Source organism: Amia ocellicauda, chromosome 6 (genome assembly GCF_036373705.1).
Source record: "Amia ocellicauda isolate fAmiCal2 chromosome 6, fAmiCal2.hap1, whole genome shotgun sequence".
NCBI lineage: Eukaryota > Metazoa > Chordata > Actinopteri > Amiiformes > Amiidae > Amia > Amia ocellicauda.
This window is the reverse complement of record NC_089855.1, coordinates 7,658,557-7,678,355: the sequence shown is the minus strand read 5'-3', so window position 1 is coordinate 7,678,355 and position 19,799 is coordinate 7,658,557. Positions and strand designations below refer to the sequence as shown.

Here is a 19,799-nt window from a genome sequence, read left to right as displayed (position 1 = left end):
TTTTTTATTTTATTAAAACAAGATGATATCTGTGCGGAGCCGTTCCAAACGATTGGGTGTAACCCGCCCCGGCTCTCGACCATATCTGTGGACGTGCTGAAGGAGGGAACGTGGATTTGACTATTTGAAACAGCCTGGACAGAGAAGAGAAATATGTGTTTTCCCGTCCCTCGAGGCAGACTTTTTACAAAGCAAATGAAAGTGACAAATGTACTGTGACGGCTTATTTTATATTTTTTTCAGAAAGGTCAGATTCAAGCCTTCCACCAGACCTTTTTATTTAGTCATTAAGCTATATTCGTGAAGATCACTGAGAGACTGAGTGATGGGTCATTAACGGCCACACAACAACACAAACCTCCTTTTAACGCCCCTCCCCATGCGAGCTATCGATCCGTTCGGAAGGGTGTTTGGCGCTGCTGAGCCGAGGGAAATCCAGCCGTCCAACCCAGGCGACGGACCTGCGTCTGAAAGAATGCAATCTTTATTTTCCCTGAACTCACTTGGCAGCAGAATGCAATTACTTTTTCTTTATGAATTGCTATAGAATTCCTGTTTCATAACTGGATGAGTTCCTTTAAAATCCCACTCTAGCATTTGGCCTCAGTCAATTCCAAAACATTTAACCCATCTCATTCCTTTCCTGTTTTTTTTTTCCCCTCCATCTCTCTCTTGTGACAAGAAGTCAATATGTGGCCAATGGGAACAGCGTGTAGCGTTTGAAGTGAAATCTATGAAATTGGATTTATACCAAACCAGGATCGATGCACGGTTCATCGGCTGCTTACTTACTTTTAGGAGCATTTAGGCTTTTTTTACGGCATGGATTTCAAAAGCATATTTAAAAGCCTAATTTATGTAACAAAATTGCTTTGTTTATATTTTATAACCTAAGATTAAGTGACCCGTATGATGTTATAGAAATCAGTTTATAGTCACACAGAGAGGCGTCACAATCTGAACAAACTCCCCAGCGATGTGGCTGAAGAGACAATTTGGGAACATTCAGAAACAGACTGGATAGGATCCTTGATCACTTAGTTATTAATGGACACCAAACGAGCACGATGGGGCGAATGGGCTCCTCTCGATTGGACACTTTCTTATGTTCTTATCAGTGTCTTGTTGATGCAGGTCTTCCCTAACATCTCTATCTTCCCCCTCCTGCAGGGCTCCCTTCGCGGTGGGTCAGCCCCGTGCCAGTCTGCCCAGTTCGGCCCAGGCGGTCAAGGGAGTGCCGAGTTCGCCCCAGTCGGCCGGCCCGTCCAGTCCGGTCCTCCTGGGCTCGGCGTCGCGCTCCTGCCCTCCTCTCATTGCTGGGGCGCCCTCCTCCTCCCCGCAGCTGCAGCCGGCCTCCGTGCACCTCAAGAACTGCCTTCGCATCTCGGGCCAGCAGACGGTGAACCAGGCCCGCAGCGCCATGCAGTTGGGTGAGTCCTTCAGCGGGGCGCCGTGGTTTCCTCGATCCGTTCTCTGTGCCGAATCGTCTTTCTCATAGATGTTCAATATCTCAAAACAGTTGAAATCCCATAGCCAAGACCCTTCTTTTATCGTTGTATAGTTTTCTCCTCTCGTAAGTCTAGTCCACACTGTTAGACGCCAATGTTAATTAGAAGATAAATGGGTTAATTTCAGTCCCTCGTAAATCCGGTGATTTTGGCACCTTCCCTATGTTTGTAACAGTGGAGGCCTGAGACGCCACAAAAAAAACGCTTCTCATTTGTCATTTCTTTGCTTGTTTTTCTTGCTGTACCTCGGAGAGACTCATAAATTCCCGTTGCAGAATCACCACCAAAAAAAACAAATGAAAACGTGGCACCATTTGGGAGTTTGACTTTTGCCAGAGCTGAGAGATGATTCAGAAAGCAATGGCTGGCATCGCACTCCGCTTCAGTCAGTCTAATTGCCTGCCACCAATTATAAGCAGAACATCAAAGTGGACTCATATTCCCCCCTAAGGCAGCCTGTGAGCAACTTCATCCAGACCAGCACTGCACACAAAAGAAAAAAAACAAACACAGCTAACTCCGAAAATCCTGACAATAAATAAAATCACTTTTTTTTATCCACTTACCATCTCCTTGTGTCGAAACGTCTCATGGCACAGAGTTAAAACCATGTTCCTCTGTTCTACAATCCTACCCGTCTGAGATACGTTGCATAACAGAATGTGACAAATGCATTATCGCATTATCGACCGTGAGTTTTGTTGTTTGGCTCTGCCCTCTCCTCCAATGCCCTCTTTGCTGGGATTCACTCTGGGGAAACAGGATATGAAGGGACTTGCCAGCAGAGTGACACACAGATGGACTCACAGACAGACGCACGTGCGACCAGCGCAACATGACCCGGACCCAGTCGCCGTCACTTCCCACAGCTGCGCCAGAAGAGCATAAAATGAGAAAGGGTTGTCTTTGCCACAGGTGCTACCCTGCAAACTAGAGGGATGTAGGAGTCGGGGCTATCCTGTTTTAAGCAGAGGCACACATTCATTTCTATCCCTACATGATATGACCGGTATATTCTTACATTAGATTTGATAAAGCAACTCTTAGATACCAATAATTATATTGGGAAACCCATGCATCTGCCATGTATTTTGTTTGTAGGTCTCCACCGTCTCCACCATTAATATCACAGAGATGCACAGCATTTACGAGTGTGTCAACAGAGGACATAAGACACTGAGATTTATCGATTCGAAAGCTAAACATTAAATATTTATACCTAAAAGGGAGAACGAGCAGGCCTATTTTCCAACCAGATGTCCGTCCTGCTGGGAAGGTAACTTTGGATCTAGGTGGGCTCGTTAAAACGGTTTACGGCTCCTGACAAGAAGTCTGCGCTAATTAGAGGCCTGAAAGATTGCAGGTCTGGTAATTGATGGCTGTGTTTTGTGCTACGGAGTAACGCTGTGGGAGTGAACGGGGGGCCCCGGGGGGCCCTGGACTGCACCACTGTAACGCGCGTGTGCGTCTCTTTGAACTGTGCGATTAAAGACGCAGGCAGAAGGTGAACCGTGATTAAAGAGGTGCCGAGGCCCGGCTCCATCGGTGCTGCGTCTTCCTGTACGCTTCAGTCATCGGGAACAATGACCTAAACCATCCAGGTTAGCGGGAGACGCCTTGTCTTTGTCTGTGACTCCTTTAAGATCCATGATTTGAAGCAAGAGAGTTGGGAGACGTTGTCAGATCCCAACACAAGCGCTGTCACTGCCTCTACGGAAGCACGGGCCCGATGGTCACTTTTCGGAAGACAGAATCTGACCGACAATATGAGATTATTGTTGTTGTTGTTGTATATTACACAAAGTGTCAGGAGTGTGGAGTTGTAAACCTAGAGGTGGCTGCTAAAGCACGGCAGTATTTCAAGTGCCAACGAATGCTGGGTTTTCTGAAAAACGGGTGATTGTTGTTTGTTTGTATGATGATATTTATGTTAATTATATTATTTTACATGCTAGTTTAACATGCAAACCAGATACACCATGTCAGGATTTCAGATTTGTCTCTGTTTGGGTCACCTTGATTTTGAGCTTGGTGTTATGTTGAATGCAAATGATCTCACGGTTGCTCGTTTTAAAGACAGCATTTGAAAGCACAATTCAGTGTCAATGGGATCATCGTCACATCGTGTGACAGAACTGCGTCAACATGCCACATGCGTGTTTCAATAATGAACCGCGTGGGGACATCAACCCTGCGGACTCTTGGTATCTGCATCGGTACCCGAAAGAGGAAAAACGAATCTTTTTTCCCTTTCTGTCTTTCTCTTTTATCTCTTCTTCAAATGTACTAGATAAAGGTCTAGCGCCTCGGGGCCTTCTAGATAGGCATCCGAGGAACATAAAACAGAATCGCAGATCTTACGGTACCAGGCGCTCGACATCAGAATCGAGGGAGGGAGAACATACAGACATACATTTGGGTCACGTGTGTGTGTGTAAAAACACTCGCACTCTCCTTATAAGGGATGTGTTTTTGTCGGTGTGGATATGAAGGACAGGAGGGCGGGTTGTTGTTGTTGTTGTCTGCCTGGGACGTGAAGAGTAAATACGTGGTGATTGACGGTAGTAAAGTATCCAGTTAAAATCCAGTTTCTCCGAAGTGACAGTCCTATCCACAAATCTGTCTGCACTGGGGTGGAAAAAAAACTAAGAAAGTAAACGGCATTGTCCCTATTTTATTGACTACTAAAGCAAACCTAGTTATTCCCCCCTGAGTCCAATCAATGCTAAAGTGTTCTGTTTGTCACATTGACGTACAGCTGCTGTTACGCTCCTCGACTCTTTCGCACTGCGGGTGTGTTTCTCACAGACGGGTTGGTCTCCGTCTCAGAAACACCACAGGACTTTACTGCGCTGACGACACGTGTGACTCCATGGGTGTCATTGATGCGTTTGCGTGCCTTCAGAGTCTCCTCACTGCCGAGCTCGGAGACGGACAACAACTGTGGAGATGTGTTATGAAAAGCTGCTCTTTAACAGGGGGGTTGCTCGTTTGGTGTCCATTAATAACTAAGTGATCCAGGATCCTATCCAGTCTGTTTTTGAATGTTCCCAAATTGTCTCTTCAGCCACATCGCTGGGGAGTTTGTTCAGATTGTGACGCCTCTCTGTGTGAAGAAGTGTCTCCTGTTTTCTGTCTTGAATGCCTTGAAGCCCACCCCGGGTGCGTGTGTCCCTGCTGATCTGGAAAAGCTCCTCTGGTTTGATGTGCTCGATGCCTTTCATGATGTTGAAGACTTGAATCAAGTCCCCACGTAGTCTCCTCTGTTCCAGGGTGAAAAGGTTCAGTTCCTCAGTCTCTCAGTAGGACATTCCCTTCAGACCTGGAATAAGTCTGGTTGCTCTCCTCTGAACTGCCTCTATATCTGACATGCTGACGTCTCCCTGTTTTCTCCCCACAGTGCACAGCCCTCCCGCCTCCGACCGTCCCACGGCGACGGTCCCCCCACTGCGCACTCAGAGCTCACCCTCCCGCTCCCCGGCCACGGTGGTGCGGCCCCTCTCCATGGTGTCCCCCCAGCATGCTTCCTCCTCGCCCCCTGCCATGGCCCTGTCCGGGGGTCCCGGCACCCGCCCCGCCATCCCGCTCACCTCGGCCGCCGCCGCCATCACCCCTCCCAACGTCAGCGCCGCCCACCTCAACGGAGAGGCAGCCCTGGGCCCCCTGCATTCCCACTTGGCCGCCCTGCCCCCGGGGGCCTCCGCCAGCCTGGCCAAAGCAGAGGAGAAGAAGGCGGAGAAGGTAGGGCCGTGCGTTACTCGGTTGAAAGATGACTCTTCGCTCCAAAAGCACATTGGGCTGTTTTGCATTTCAGAATGAGATATATACGAGCAGAATATGTGGGTTTCCGAGAGGGCCGTTAGTTCGCTGAATAAATAAATCAATGTCTTAATTATGTAGCGACTCTGAAACCTTCAGACGTGTTACTGAATCACTTTGATAATCAGTCAAGTGCAGCCGTTCGGTGTTAATACAGCGTGCACTGGCGTCCCATGTCATATCTTAAGGAAAGGAAATGGTGGGAAATGAGATTTGATGAACAGCAGTTACACAATCTGACTGCCAAGTACTGTTTGAGCAGATTCAAAACCAACTTGTAAGTGGGACCCAGACTAGTGCTGATGGCAAGGTCTTTTGTGTGTGTGTCTCTCTGTCTCTCTTTGTCTCTTTATGTCTTGTTGCCTTTTACCCCCACTGTTGACTGTGTCCATGCACTGACCTTTCTGCTCAAAAGTCTTAAACCAGAAATCACTTCACTTCACTGCCTGGATGGTGGGGAGTGTTTTTTAAAGAGATGATGAAGTCTCTCTTGTGTTTTAGGTTTTCTAGCCTCATGCAAGTGGTAAAGTAATAATAAAATACAGTTGTGGATCTCAATTAAATGTGTCCACAGGCACCTTTGACAGCAGCCGAGTCGAATGGTAAAATGGTTCAAATGGCAGGCAATGATGGCTCATGCTGTTCTTTAGGATTGCTGTTTTCGTCTCTGAGAAACATGCGGCTTTACTTAAGAAACATAAGAAAGTTTACAAACGAGGAGGCCATTCGCCCCATCGTGCTCGTTTGGTGTCCATTAATAACTAAGTGATCGAAGGATCCTATCCAGTCTGTTTTTGAATGTTCCCAAATTGTCTCTTCAGCCACATCGCTGGGGAGTTTGTTCAGATTGTGACGCCTCTCTGTGTGAAGAAGTGTCTCCTGTTTTCTGTCTTGAATGCCTTGAAGCCCAATTTCCATTTGTGTCCCCGGGTGCGTGTGTCCCTGCTGATCTGGAAAAGCTCCTCTGGTTTGATGTGGTCGATGCCTTTCATGATTTTGAAGACTTGGATCAAGTCCCCACGTAGTCTCCTCTGTTCCAGGGTGAAAAGGTTCAGTTCCTCAGTCTCTCAGTAGGACTTTCCCTTCAGACCTGGAATAAGTCTGGTTGCTCCTCTGAACTGCCTCTAGAGCAGCGATATCTTTGTTGAAGTCTAACTTTGCAGTCGTATTGTACAGAGGTAATAATTCAGGGTTGGTCACAAAGGCTCTGTTGAATATGTGTCTCTCCTGCAGGACTGCTGTTGAGTAGCACGGCCACAATCCCCCTCTATGAAGGTGTGCAGGCGTAACAGGGCCTGTAAGAGATGTTATCTCTTGTATGATACGAGACACCCTTCAGACGACATAATAACCCATAAAAGCAAGTAAAGATGTCTCGTAACACAATCGGCTCTGTTTCTCTCCACCACGTCCTTCAGCCACTCCGACTCGCTGCACAATTGGCCTGTTTTGAAATGCGTCCTATTACAACAAACACCTTTTGTTATCCAGCAGGAATTTGTCGTAACCATCTGCTGTTATTATGTCTGCGACTCAACTCTGTTAACTATGCTTTTAAAACAAAGGCTGTGTGGCTCCTTTGAGTCGCCCCTCAGTTCCTCTCCAGGTGTCCTCAGATGGACTCGGGTTGTCATCACCAGTGTAAGGCGGTTAAGACCCCAGTTCACTCAGAGGGTAAAATACCACGGGAGTAGCGTTGCCTTCTCTGGCTTTATTATTAGATATTTTGCATGTTATCCTCCCACGGGCGCAGAAGGAGACGTAGCCCAAGGCATGTTCATAATTAATGTTGTCCTGTTTCCAGCATGCAATCCGCTCGGCTGTACCTGCCTTTCAAGCAGTAATTATAATTGTTAATCCGTGGCCTTTGCCTAATTAAATAACGGATATCTGATCATGTCGAGATGCATTGAAAGGTTAAACTATTTTCCCAGCAGTGGCTTCCTTGAATAGTCATCACCGCGTCACACGCCGCACGTTTCACCGATATGTTGGAGACATCCGTTTGTAGTTTGCTTAGAAATACGGTGAAAACAATGTCAACAACCACCTCTGCTACTCAGAGGTTTTGCCGCTTGACTGCCATTGGTTTTGATGCACAGAAACCTATCGGCCTTTCAAATGCAACCTCTAATAATAAAGGAATCGATGTATTTATTGCTTCCGTTGTATAATTACAACATTCGTCACTTTGCTTGCCTGTCTCCCTCCAGCTGCTGGCTTCCTTGGATTCAATTTTTGTTGGTTACAGTTTACAGAGGAAACTAATGGCTTCCTCATAATTAGATAACTTTAAATTACATCTGTGTTTCACCACCTTTTGGCCTTTCCTTCACTGTGCTTCTTTGTCCATATTGCTGCGTCTAAACTTGATCTAACACTGGCAGTGTGGATACCATGTAAAAGCAATTATTAAAAGAGAGACACAGATTTCCCCGTGTCCTAACAACACTGACTGTTGTGAGACCAGTCCTGTCCCAACACTGACACACAGAAGTCACAATCACAGCTCAATAGATCCGCTCATTAAAGAGAAATAAAGTGGGGGGTTTCATATAAACCATGGCGGTATAATGCTGTGTGTAATGGAGCTCAGTCTTGATTATCCGCTGATAATGGGCTCTGACTCATCCATTATAGCCCAGACCCCGACCCGCTTGATTGACTGAATTCGGGCCTCGCTGCCGTGACCTCCGAGGAGGATGGGCCCGGGCCCTCTGAGGTTTCCTCTCATCTCGGTTTGAAGCGGCTCCCATCTCCCGAAGTAATTGAGCGATTACATCTTCACAAGCGAGCGCATAGTAATCGGATCCTGATATTCTCCGCTGCCGGGGTCAGGGGTGTCGGCAGCGTGCCTTGTAGGGGGCTACAAGGCGGGAGAACAGTGTGGCGGTTCTGTTGCCCGCGGTTTCCCAGAATGCCTTGCTGGAGCGTTCTGACTCCGCAGAACAGAAACCCATAACCCATAATATTGAGAACAAAAGCCAAACTGCAGAGCAGTGTGTCGGCTATTGCAGCATGTAACAGGATATTTTGTGTGTGTGAGAGCGTGCTAGAGCGTGTTTGTGTGTTGGTATTAATTCATAATTTGTTTATATTTGATCACATACATCTCAGGCCTGTACAGAGTTACAGCACAGAGAGGCTGCGTTCGTACTCAACACTGCGGCTGCAGTTTGTGTGTTGCTGTTTAGTCTGGTAATAGATTTTGATAAGTGTGTGGTTTCTCGGTGCCGCCTGCTGTTTCTCAATGGCCACTCGCTCTCCTACATTCATCCAGCCAGGTTAGCAAAGTGACTTTCAGGCACCACAAGTAATTGCTCGGGTAACACCCACCTCCTCCTGTATTTAATAACACACAATGGAAGATTAATTGCTTCGTTCTTACTCTCGGACCGCACGGATAAATAACATGTAGACAGGCGCGTTAGCGGGCGCCTCGCTGCGGCCGGGTCCTTGATGGAGTGGCTCCTCTGGCATTTGTTGGCTTCGCCTCATGAAATGTTTATTGAATTTCGCAGCCCCCTAACGGACCTTTCCCTCCAGAGTCACACCCTGTTTAACACACACCGGGAAAGCCTGTCCATTCATCTCCTCCCAACACGATGGGCTTCCTCACCATACCGATGAATACACGTGGACCACGCCTCACGCCCTGACCATGCTATTGTACACATCTCGTGCTGCTGGGAAATAACGTTTAAAAACACGATCATAATATCTTGTTGGATGTCCAAGTGATTGTCCTGTAAACATTTGCATCATCTCTCACGTCTTTCCTCGGCTGTAAAATAAGTGTTTTGACACAGGGACAAATATTCTAAGGACTTCAACTCCAGAGCGCTGGTTCTTCTCAGATGTCTCCCATGTATGGACTGGCTTTAGCTTTTGTGCAGAAGAGAGTCTTGAACACCCCCTTGTGGTCGTTTTATAAAAATATCACTTTACAATAAGCTATTCCGTTGCGCCAAAATGAGGTTAACTTATTTTTTGTTTTATGTACGGGTGGATGTAATTTCTAAAATCAAAACTACAGTCTGAGCAAGGTGGTTCAAACCAAAGCGGTTAAACACTTTTCACAGGTCAAAATGTGTGCTCTAGATATGGATAGGAACATCGTGTACATGTGCGCTGTGTTATCCTGTACTGTAGTGGGGAGGCAGTGTACCAGTACGGCACGTTACCAGTCTCTAGTGAAAGACTCAATTAGAAAGTTAATGTTCAACGTTCAGGCAGCACGGCTGGGGTCTGGAGGTGTTTGCACGATGTTCGCAGGGATTGTGCGATCGCGCCGGATGTCTTGTGAACAACGAGTGACAGCATCGCCAATGAATGTAAAATGAGAAAGTGTGCAGCGCTGACTGTTTCCGTGCCGCCCCCCCGACCTGGGAGAGAGCACAGCTGCTTACATCACACCTAGAGACTCTTCTCTGCTTTTGGACTCTAATTTTATTCATGGATGCGTCGATGTCTTTTTATAGAAGCATTGCTATCCTTGTAATATCTTGTGTGTTCAGAACGTTGATTAGTATCAATTGTTAAGCCATGGATTAAGTCTCTTTGGAAAAGGTCTCTTTAAAAATCTGAGTCCTGGAGGCCTGACCCCTGCAGTAGATGAGTCAATTGTGTTTGTGTTTTTTTCATTCCCAGAAAGAGAAGAAGGGAGGAGGGCTGCTCAAGCTCCTCTCGGGAGCGTCTGCGAAAAAGAAGTCACGCTCCCCGCCCTCCGTGTCCCCGACGCACGAGCCCCAGCCCCAGGCCGCCGCCGACGCCGCGATGCAGGGTGCCATGGGTCCCGAGCTGCCCTCGGTGTCGACCCACGGCCGGGCGGGCTCCTGCCCCATCGAGAGTGAGATGCAGGGGGCCATGGGCATGGAGCCGCTGCACAGGAAGTCTGGCTCCTTGGATCTGAACTTCTCGGTGTCTCCGCCGACGCGGCAGCCCTGCTCCTCGCTGGTGGCCATCCGTCCCGAGCCCAAGCCCCTGTCCCGAGAGAGGTAGGCCCTGGGGACGGAGAGGACTCTTCATTATGTGTGTGTAGCTTTTCAGCGTCAGTTGTTCTTAGTGGCACAATCTCTCACTTTCGTGATTTTTTTGTTTAGTTGGTTTCCATATTCGTTGATCAGCTTCAGTAACGTTTTTGTTTTAAAGTATATATTTCTTTACATAAAGCAAACGGGACTCCCATTAAGGCAAATGAGGGCTTTATAAAGTCGCTGTACACCAATCTGCAGCCCTCCATCGCCAGGCGTATGAAGAAAAATGTTGTTTCCCATCCAATTTAGCGAACAGATTGGCAAATCTCCTGCGCTCAAGTCGAGGTGGGGGGGGGGAGACATTTAAATGGACTGTTTCCCGCCCGTGGCGTTCGGCAGACGGAAAAGTGACATAAATCAAAAGCGCGACACTGTGCTCTTTCGGGCCGCCGTTAAACGGGGAGCGTTTTCATTATGAAAATACAGTATTTAATTTAAAAGCGCCTATAGCTAGTCTGGCCCCAGACATTTTAATTTCATCTCGTCCCGTCACCCTGTAATGTGGGTATCGCTCACAGCGAGACATCCCGACACGTGCTCTAAAACTCACCACGCCACTCCCGGACCTAACGAGTCGCAGGGTCGTTCTGTGGGGCTTCGCGGTAATTAGTCTTTTCCGTATGATGAATTAGACTCCCGTACGCAGAAACAGGATGGGGAAAGTGTGCGGCTTGCCTGTCGCTGGCTCTGTTGTTGAATCCTTGGCCCGATCGTGTGGGTTTTGTCCAGACAGTGTCTAGAGAGAGAGCTGTGAGTTGGGAGTCCAGCCAGGAGGGAGCTGCCGTCGTCCAGTCTGCACAGGGATTAAAGCCGAGACGAGAAAGCCAGCGCAGAAGACAGCCACCCAGCGGGAGAGAGAAGTGCAGGGAGGACATGGGGGCTAGAGGCAGGAGGAGTCTTTAGAGAAGAGGTGGTGGGAGTGGAGAGAAGTCTTAGTGTGCTGAAATAAGTATCTATACATGGAAAATATTGGCCGTACAGGGAGAGCAGGTGGCATGAGAAGCATTTTAATTATTATTATTAATTTAATAGGCGTCTTGTTCATACTGAAATTCCAGGAAGGGTAATTCCGCCACACATCTCCGCAGATTTCAGATTTGCCGCGTGGCTTTGCCGATACCGTAAAATGTGGTCTTGTCAGAGTTGGTTTTGGTGACGTGGGTTGAGCTCACAGAGCCGTGGAACCCCGTGGATGGGGTCCGAGTTCGGCACGGGGTATTTTGAAGGATTTAGGAGAGACGGTGCTGTGCGGGGGATTTCGCATCCCTGGGCCCAGTTAGCAATACTCACAACACCACACTGCTCTCTCCCCATCTCTCTCTCTCTCTCTCTCTCTCTCTCTCTCTGAAATAGTTGTCTGCCGTTGCCCATGGTACTAATGAAGAATAATTATGGGAAGCAGCTCCTGTCCTCATACTAAGCGTGTGCAAGAGCGTTATAAATGGATGTAGATTGTAACGATGCTCGAGAAGCCACTGACGGCAATCGAGAATGGAAATCTGCAATTCCAATTAGCACCTCTTTGCCTTTCCAAATTGTTTGATGAAGATTTAATTTCTCGCGCGCTGGAGCGATCTCGCCTCACAGTCATCAGAACTGCGTCCGCGCCGGGTGTTTATCATCTAGGAATAAACACAGGAGGCGGCCATTTCGTGCCTTGTGCGCGCAGGTATCTGGGGCGGGTTGCCATTTGAGGAGGACGGATTTGTTCGCTGCATTAATCAACACCTATATAGCGCCTTCTGCCTGCCAAGAGTCCAAGTGTTCTCGGGAAGCCAGACAGTGAATCACCATCATCGTGCACCTACATGGTCATGTGACCGCAGTGTTGTTCCCAGCTGCTCGATCCACACAGAGGGTGGAAATGGGTGAAATGTGGACATTAAGGAAGAAGGGGGAATTCCTCGACAGGCCAGAGAGAGAGAGATGGAAAAACTTGTCTTTCTTTTGTTCGGCGTGGCCAGGCCTCCGGAGGGCAACACTTCTCGCTGTCCTTCCCCAGCCCGGCAGGACGACGGATCCTGTTCCCATCCATCACTCTACGCTCCAGATGGGCCGGGTTATGGCCAGAATGAGAAATGATCGATTGATTTTGTTGGAAGCGGCGAGCTGAACGTTCAGTCAGAGCAGGAATAATATCGCTGCGATTGTGTGCCAGCCTGAGAGGCCCGATATTCTCCTGTAATTACAGTGACAAAACTCATGTAGTTCTGAGGGAAATCGATGTGGAGCCGTGGCTGAGCGCTGCTCCGGAGCCCGGCGCCTCTGTGACCCCGCGTCTCATGTGTCTGACAGGGTGCCGCGCTGACACTGAGCACAGAGATTTAATTATGAAGCTGTTGAATTATAGGAAGTTCATTTACACACACAGGGACCACATATGAAAGTAAATATTGTATTCAATGTATGTTTATTACATGCTTTTTAACTTTACATCATCAATATTACTTCTTCTTCTCCCCCCTACTCCTTTTTCTCTGCTCCTTTCTCCTTTCTCCTTCTCCTTCGCAATTGGGCACAATGGAGAAAGTACTAATTGCAAGACCAATTAAATTTGTCCCCCCCCTGTCTGCAGGTACCGTGTGGTCGTGCCGTACCCCCCCCAGAGCGAGGCCGAGATTGAGCTGAAGGAGGGCGACATCGTGTTCGTGCACAAGAAGAGGGATGACGGCTGGTTCAAGGGCACCCTGCAGCGCACGGGCCGTACCGGCCTGTTCCCCGGCAGCTTCGTGGAGAGCTTCTGAGCCAGACCTCCTCCCAGCAGGCACCAGCGGGACGGGACTCTCTGCCACCCGTGTCCGTCTTCAGTTGTTTTTAAATCCTCATGACGGGGAGTCCAGCTGCCCGGGCTGGGACCATCGCCTCGCCGCGGCTGCGCTAATGAGCACAACGAGACGGATCCGGTGAGGGAGCCGGACAGAACCATCCACATCCACTGCCATCACGACTTCCAAAGAACCGAGACCTTGGACGAAAGCACAGAATCTCACCCCCCTGCCCCCGCCGACCGCCGACCGCCATCGCCGCCTCAGAGACACGATCGCACGGAGACCGGGTCCGTGACGCGCGTGGCAGAGGCCGTGCCACTCGTTCACCGGTGTGAGTGCGCGGTGGTTTGCTGGAGTAGTGCCTTCAGCCCCCGGGCGCCCCCTGACCGACCCGCGGGACTCGTATCGGACTGCAGCGGATCAGTGGATCGTCGGACTTGTTTTATTCCTTTGCTGTAACGCGGTGCCTCCTGGCCGCTGTGTTGTAAATTATTAATGACATTTTTAAACGCTGTTCTGTTGTCGTTCGTTTGTTTTCTATTGCTGTAAGTTATTCGGGAGCGGCTGTAGTGGTCTTTTCGGATGTCCCCTGAACGGGGCCAGAGTATAGGGGCTCCTGTAGGATCGTTCCCAGTCCGGAAGAGGGAGATGGCAATGGTGAATTTGGCTTCATATCGAGTCTTTCCATCTCCGGTCTGAACTCTCTCCACAGATCATCCCATATGGCAAACATCTGAGGTCACAGAATATCGCAGCACAATAGGAACCCCGAGGTAGGCTGTGGAGCCAATAATTAAGAAGCGTGAAAATCAGATCACCCTGTAATTATTTCTGAGGCCTGTCTCTGCCTGGCAGGTTTGAGCACTGTACTCTCTCCCCCCCGAAACTTCCCTGCCGACGGTGGCCCTCAATTTATTTTATTATTCAGTGCGGAGCGGAAAAAATCTACGGAAAACAGACAGGAAGACAATAGAGACACCAATAATGCAAACAGTCGATGAAATTAGAAGCAGTCAAAGCAAATCTGATATTGTGTTTCTGGCCGCCTGTTGTAGCGTCTTCGGTTTAGAAATAAGATGTCAGTGGAGATGAAAGCCAATCCCCCGGGACAGGAGTCTTGTCGGCGCCGCGGTTCGGTGTTGGGATCTTTATTAGATTACGCTGGGAAAGTTTATTTCAACCAGAAATGTGGTGTCATTGAGGAGTTTTGATTAACGCTCATCCCCTCGTCAGACACCTCTGGACGGGGGTGTTTTATATCGTGACTTGAAAATTGAAAACTTCATTTATTCATTATGGGTAGATTGTATTACGAGTCTGAGATTAAATGCAGTCTGGTGGCTCGGGCCAGGCAGTGAGGGGCACGCGATCAGTCTGGCTTATCTGTTTGACATGGTCCAAAACACAGCCTTTGTTCAAGACACTAGATCAGAAACATTTAACACAAATTTAAATTTCAGATTGACCTTGTGAAGTGGATTGTTTTGTATAAGAGCACATTAGATACCTACACTACTATGAAACCGTTGTGTTTCCGGGGCCGTTTCCTCCTGGCTGTAGGATGTATTTCACCGAACAGGAGCTGATTGCACTGAAACCTGTCTCAATCAGTACTGAACAGTGAGGGGCCACGGTCGCTCCAGTGGCTCACGCTGACAGCAAAGTGCCTAATTAATTTTCCTGGCGAATCACCGCAGTTCACGTACTGTGATGACCCACAGACATGCCACACAGCTAACAAATATATATATATAACTAGCCAAATTAATAAACACACACTCGCTGTCTCTAGTGGGTGGGAAAAGGAGGCTGCTACACCCCACAGGTGTCTGAAAAGCACAGAGTATTCCCAGCACATTGAACTCTCCGAGCCTCATTGAAAGTATTACCCTGGTCAGTGTGTCAATAAAGGAAGACGCAGTTTAATTAGTGAACCAACGTGAATCTGAGCAGGGGCCAAACAGCAGGACGGGTGGGACCCCAGAATTGGCCATAATTGCTGGTTATTGAGGCCCTGATAATCCTCAGAGACCTATACATACATCCTGCTTTGGTTGTTTGTTGTGATGCAGGGCTACGCTGTGTGTGGCCAGCTAGAATCCATTACAAATTACAGAAGACACTTAAAATAACTAACTTCAAATCTCCCAAATGTACCAAAAGGCAGTTTCCCAGACTCCCACTCCACCCAAGTCCTGGGATTTTCGCAGGTAATCCACAGGTCTGTGTATTTTCCCCTCTTGTTCATTAGCCGCCTGTGAGCAGTGAGTGATTGATAGTGTTGTGATCTCGGGAGACCAGTATCAAGCATCCCGCCGCACAGAAACACAAGATAACTCGAGAGGCGTTGCCCGACTCCCATTAATATCTCGTTAGCGTTATCAGTGGAGGCCAAACTCGCCCACTGCCTCTCTGTCCCTCGGTGAGGGCCGTGCGGGAAGCCAGCTGAGATGTGAGGACAGATTTATAGACTTTAATAAGAGCGCTTGTTTTTTCTGGAGGGGGGAGTATTGGCATGGTTTTAAATAGTTGGCCTCTGTTATTGTTGTTTAAATCAAGACTTGGTTTGCTTCCAGGAACTGGGACAGCTCCAGCAGGGAAGTCATCCGATCAGGCAGGTGGGTCGGACAGTGTGGAGATGGACCATTTGAGCGTAGGGATCGGTAGCTCCTGTGTAAGAGTTTAACACGGTGACCAGTGGGAATTGGTGGTCAACGTTGTGATTCTTGTCTTGCCACACAATGTGACCCCTCTGTGACCGGGAGGGTTGTGAGCTCATAGTGAAGTCAGTGGAAGCCATTGCAAGTTCTCCTTGATTCTTTAGCAGTGGGTTTGTCGTGTGTGAGGGGAAAAAGTGATCAGGGGAGCTTTCTTTCGGCGTAGTGTGTCTGTGTTTCTGTCGGGGGTTATGGGGTGCTTGGAGGTACAGGTTAGAGACGGCGGTTCAGGTCCAAACAGGGACACTGACCACATGCAGTTACCATGTCATTACCAGTTACCTCCCAGTCATGTGGTCCGACACCTTTTCTCAGCCTTTGAAATTTCTCTCTGAGGGGTTTGGATGCACAACGAGGATTCACACCCACATTTAGGGAATCCCGGTCTGCCACACCCTTGAGGAGTAAAGGCCACAGATTACCACAATGTCAAATGTAGACATTCATATTCATATCAATGTTTTCCATTAAATCCAAAAGCACATTCTGTCTATGTCACTGATGACAATGTTTTGGTTATGAATAAAGCACAGAGTTGTCATGAATAACTGTATCAGGTTGAATAACGAATCAGGATGGCATATCTGGGCTGTGTCTCGAGGAAGAAGCAAGATCTTTGTTTATATCAAAGTAGAGGTCGAGCCGAGACTTGGTGCAGCCGTTGGTCGAACTCTTCTGTGCGAAGATCTCGATGCCAGATATTTAAAATCTGTCGTTCCCGGACATGAACGGAGGGCAGGAGAGGAAGAGTGACACCGAGGGGTTAAAGCACAAACTCGGTTCTGGAGATGAATGTATATAATGCGAATCCCGCGAGTGGGAGAGACCCTGGCCGGGCCGGAGAACACTGCAGCTGCCAGAAGCGTCCGTGTTACTGTTCTCGAATTGCAGACGCGAACGGGATGTCACACACGTGTAAGCCGTGGAGATTGTGTGCAGACCATTACAAAAAAAAGATTTAAAAAAAAAAGTTTGTTGTTGAAATTTGAGGAATATCGTTCATAATTATCATTATGTGACTTTATTTGACTGCAAGAGTCTACAGATCAGAACCAGAGCTATTTTTTTTTTAAGAAGAAGCTACAGAACAAGAAGCCAGACTTTGGACACTCGGTGTGGCGATGGCCTTTTTGTTCATGAACTCACTTGTCTTGTATTATTAACCTGTGTTTAGTTTTTTTCAGTCAAGTGCGTTTCAGCAATAAATGCCTTTGTTTAACAATGTCATGAGGGATGTTTTTTTATGCATCTTGGTGCTGTGTGTGGCTTGATTGACTTGTCTGGTGCAGGAGTGGAGTTGGAGAGATCGTTCACACATGGAGACTGACTCACTAACTTCAAATCTCCAAAGTGTAGCAGTCAATCGGATCTTCGTAGAGGCCTGGCGTTACTGACGCCGGCACCAGGACCCAGGAGGAATGAACATGGACATCACGACCCCCAAGACAGGTACTGACATCGATCGTCACCCTTCACTGGCGCCGGTTCTGCAGAAGTCACATACCTGAGGTCAGGACGTGGGGGTTGCTATTGTGGTTCTCGAAAGACAGCGTTTCCAATATCTATTAGAGACGCAGGAATCAGAGTCGGCGGCTGTCATGGCTGCACAAGAGAAGAGCAAATTATTTTCTCATTAAGAGATGATTGATTTTCCCCCTCTCCTGTTCAGAGCCATGTAACTCAACGCACAGAGATCGTTCTTGCTCCGTTTTGCTAATTAGCGGTTGCTCTGCATTGTAGCCGAGCGATATCTCTCTGTCTGACGCCGTAGTATCGGAAAGGTTCATTTGTGTTCGGTGACGGCTGCTGAGTCTTTAATGTTTGCTCTTCTCTTCTCAGGAAGATTGATGCAACTTTCAGGCTGTAGAACTCACAAAGATTTGCACATTTCTTTGCCGTTTCATCGTCTTCCTCTCATGCTTTCCTGTAAACCTCTTTGGAATTAATGTTTTCTCCCTTTTAATTAAAATCTGCAGTGCTGTTTCAGGGCTGAAGCATTTGCATTCGCATCCAGGTCTTCAGAGAGAGCCGCTGTGCTCGTTCTGTGGTCCTCAGAGCCTTTTTTCCCACGTAGAGAGGCCCGGTGCTGCGTCTAGTTCTGGTCATAATTATTTAAAAGGATCCTATTTCATCCTAAGACCTTAAGACCCGCTACATTTTAAAACACGCGTATAATTGCGAATATCTGCAGACACAATCCATAGGAGCCTAATGACTAACGAGGAAGGAGTCGGTGCTGATGTGTCATGGAGAGGTCAGTTTTTCGTTCATTATGAAACCCACGGGAGAGAGAGAGAGGGGGAGGAAGAGGGAGAGAGAGAGAGACATGCAGACCTTTTATTATCTCTCTTGGGCTGCACACTACTTAGTTACTTTATTTGCAGCTTTACTAAAGCTTTCCACGTGCCGGAGTTTGACTGTGCTCCCTTAATACTGGATTCACTGAAGTAAAGCATGAGCTTACACTGTGGAACAACTCTGACTGTCACAGCGATCCTGTTCAGTCGCACAACTAGAGGCGAACAACAACATCTGATATACTGTGAGCTCTACCGGCTACGAAAGGCCCTCTAGAGCCAAAGCAAGCCAGAAAAGCAGTGTGAACTATAGGCGCGTTTACACTGCCCTTTCTGATCCGGATCAAATGTACAGACGCATCTGTCTGGATCTGAAATGGCCGTGTAAACATTTTAAACTTTATTTAAAAAAATAGAAAGTGTCAATGAGAAATAGATCCGCATTTAATGGAATGAGTTCATAACGCTTTTGACGATGAGAGGTAAGCAATGTCTCTCCCTCGTGAGAAGCAGTGCATTGTGGGTCCACCGTGTTTACTATGAACTGTCCCAGGGGGCTGTAATGCAACCATTACACGCTGCATAAAGTGTAAATTGTAAGCTGTGTAAGGGAGATTTATAACGTGTCAATTACATGCAAACCAGCAGGGGAACGATCTCTCTGTGAGCCCCTGCACAAGCACAGCCCGTCACACTATCCCTTCATGTAGTGGTGCTACTTCCCTGCTTTTTACACCCCGCTCGGAAAAGTTGTGATAAAAGCCCATGTTATTATTTACAGCGAGAGAAAACTTCAAAGCCTACAACAAAAAAACCCGTCTCTTCCCCAGAAGGCGTGCGCTGTCAGGGGAAAACCACAGGGGGAGAAATAAAGTGTTTCTAATCGACTATATATCTTCTGGTAAGTGTACTGCGCTTCAAAGTGCGAGGTCTGCTCGAGTGACCTTCACGGCGGCACTGGCAGCTTCTCTAGTAATCACCGAGAGGTTTTCACAGAGAGATTTATCCACACGGTATTTCAAACCACCACAGTATATGTGTAAAAAGTGGAGTGTTGAAGTGGTCTGCTGGATTAGTGTAATTTCCTTTCCTGTGTTTCTGGACTATTACCAGACAAAACCAACAACGGAGACATTTTGAAAGGTTTGCTCTTAATCTGTTGCTCGTGAATAAGAAAGTATTGCAGTTGCCAGTTTCACACCACGATATATGAAGAGTGGTTGAGGTCAAAGTTATTCACAGGAAGCTATATTTTTAAGTGTTAGATTATTCCCCTCAGGCTTTTTTTATCTGAACCGCCGTGTTGTGGAGATTACATCGACCCAGTCCTCATCTCTCTGTGTCTTAAATACAAAGTCCCCTGGCTGCACCTCCCTGACGTTGGTGTGTCAGTGCGTTGGGTGGCAGCCTCTGTCTTACTACACTAGTGTTCAGGGAGGCGATAGGCCTCATGGGGGGGACGGGTGGTATCAGTCAACCTCAACACTCCCCTCATACCGAAGGAAACTAACGGTGCAGCACCTCTCAATCAAGGCGCAGATCTGCTTCTGATCAGCATCCCAAGAAGAAGCCCTGTACAAACAGTCCGTGTCGCTCACAGATGTGCCCGATGCTACAGCCACCCCCGGGACAACGGCACTGCTTCACTGACTTG

General features: G+C 48.0%; 1 protein-coding gene across 1 annotated transcript in view; it reads left to right on the top strand.

Moving 5' to 3' along the window:
• Positions 1-17,072, top strand: part of LOC136750855 (E3 ubiquitin-protein ligase SH3RF3) — a 118,493-nt gene extending 101,421 nt beyond the window's left edge. Inside the window, exons 7-10 of the mRNA XM_066705984.1 lie at positions 1,171-1,430; positions 4,909-5,249; positions 9,978-10,324; positions 12,939-17,072. Coding sequence (XP_066562081.1) covers positions 1,171-1,430; positions 4,909-5,249; positions 9,978-10,324; positions 12,939-13,107 — 1,117 coding nt within the window. The 3' untranslated portion in view covers positions 13,108-17,072. The remainder of the gene's footprint in view (positions 1-1,170; positions 1,431-4,908; positions 5,250-9,977; positions 10,325-12,938) is intronic.
• The last annotated feature ends 2,727 nt before the right edge of the window (positions 17,073-19,799 follow it).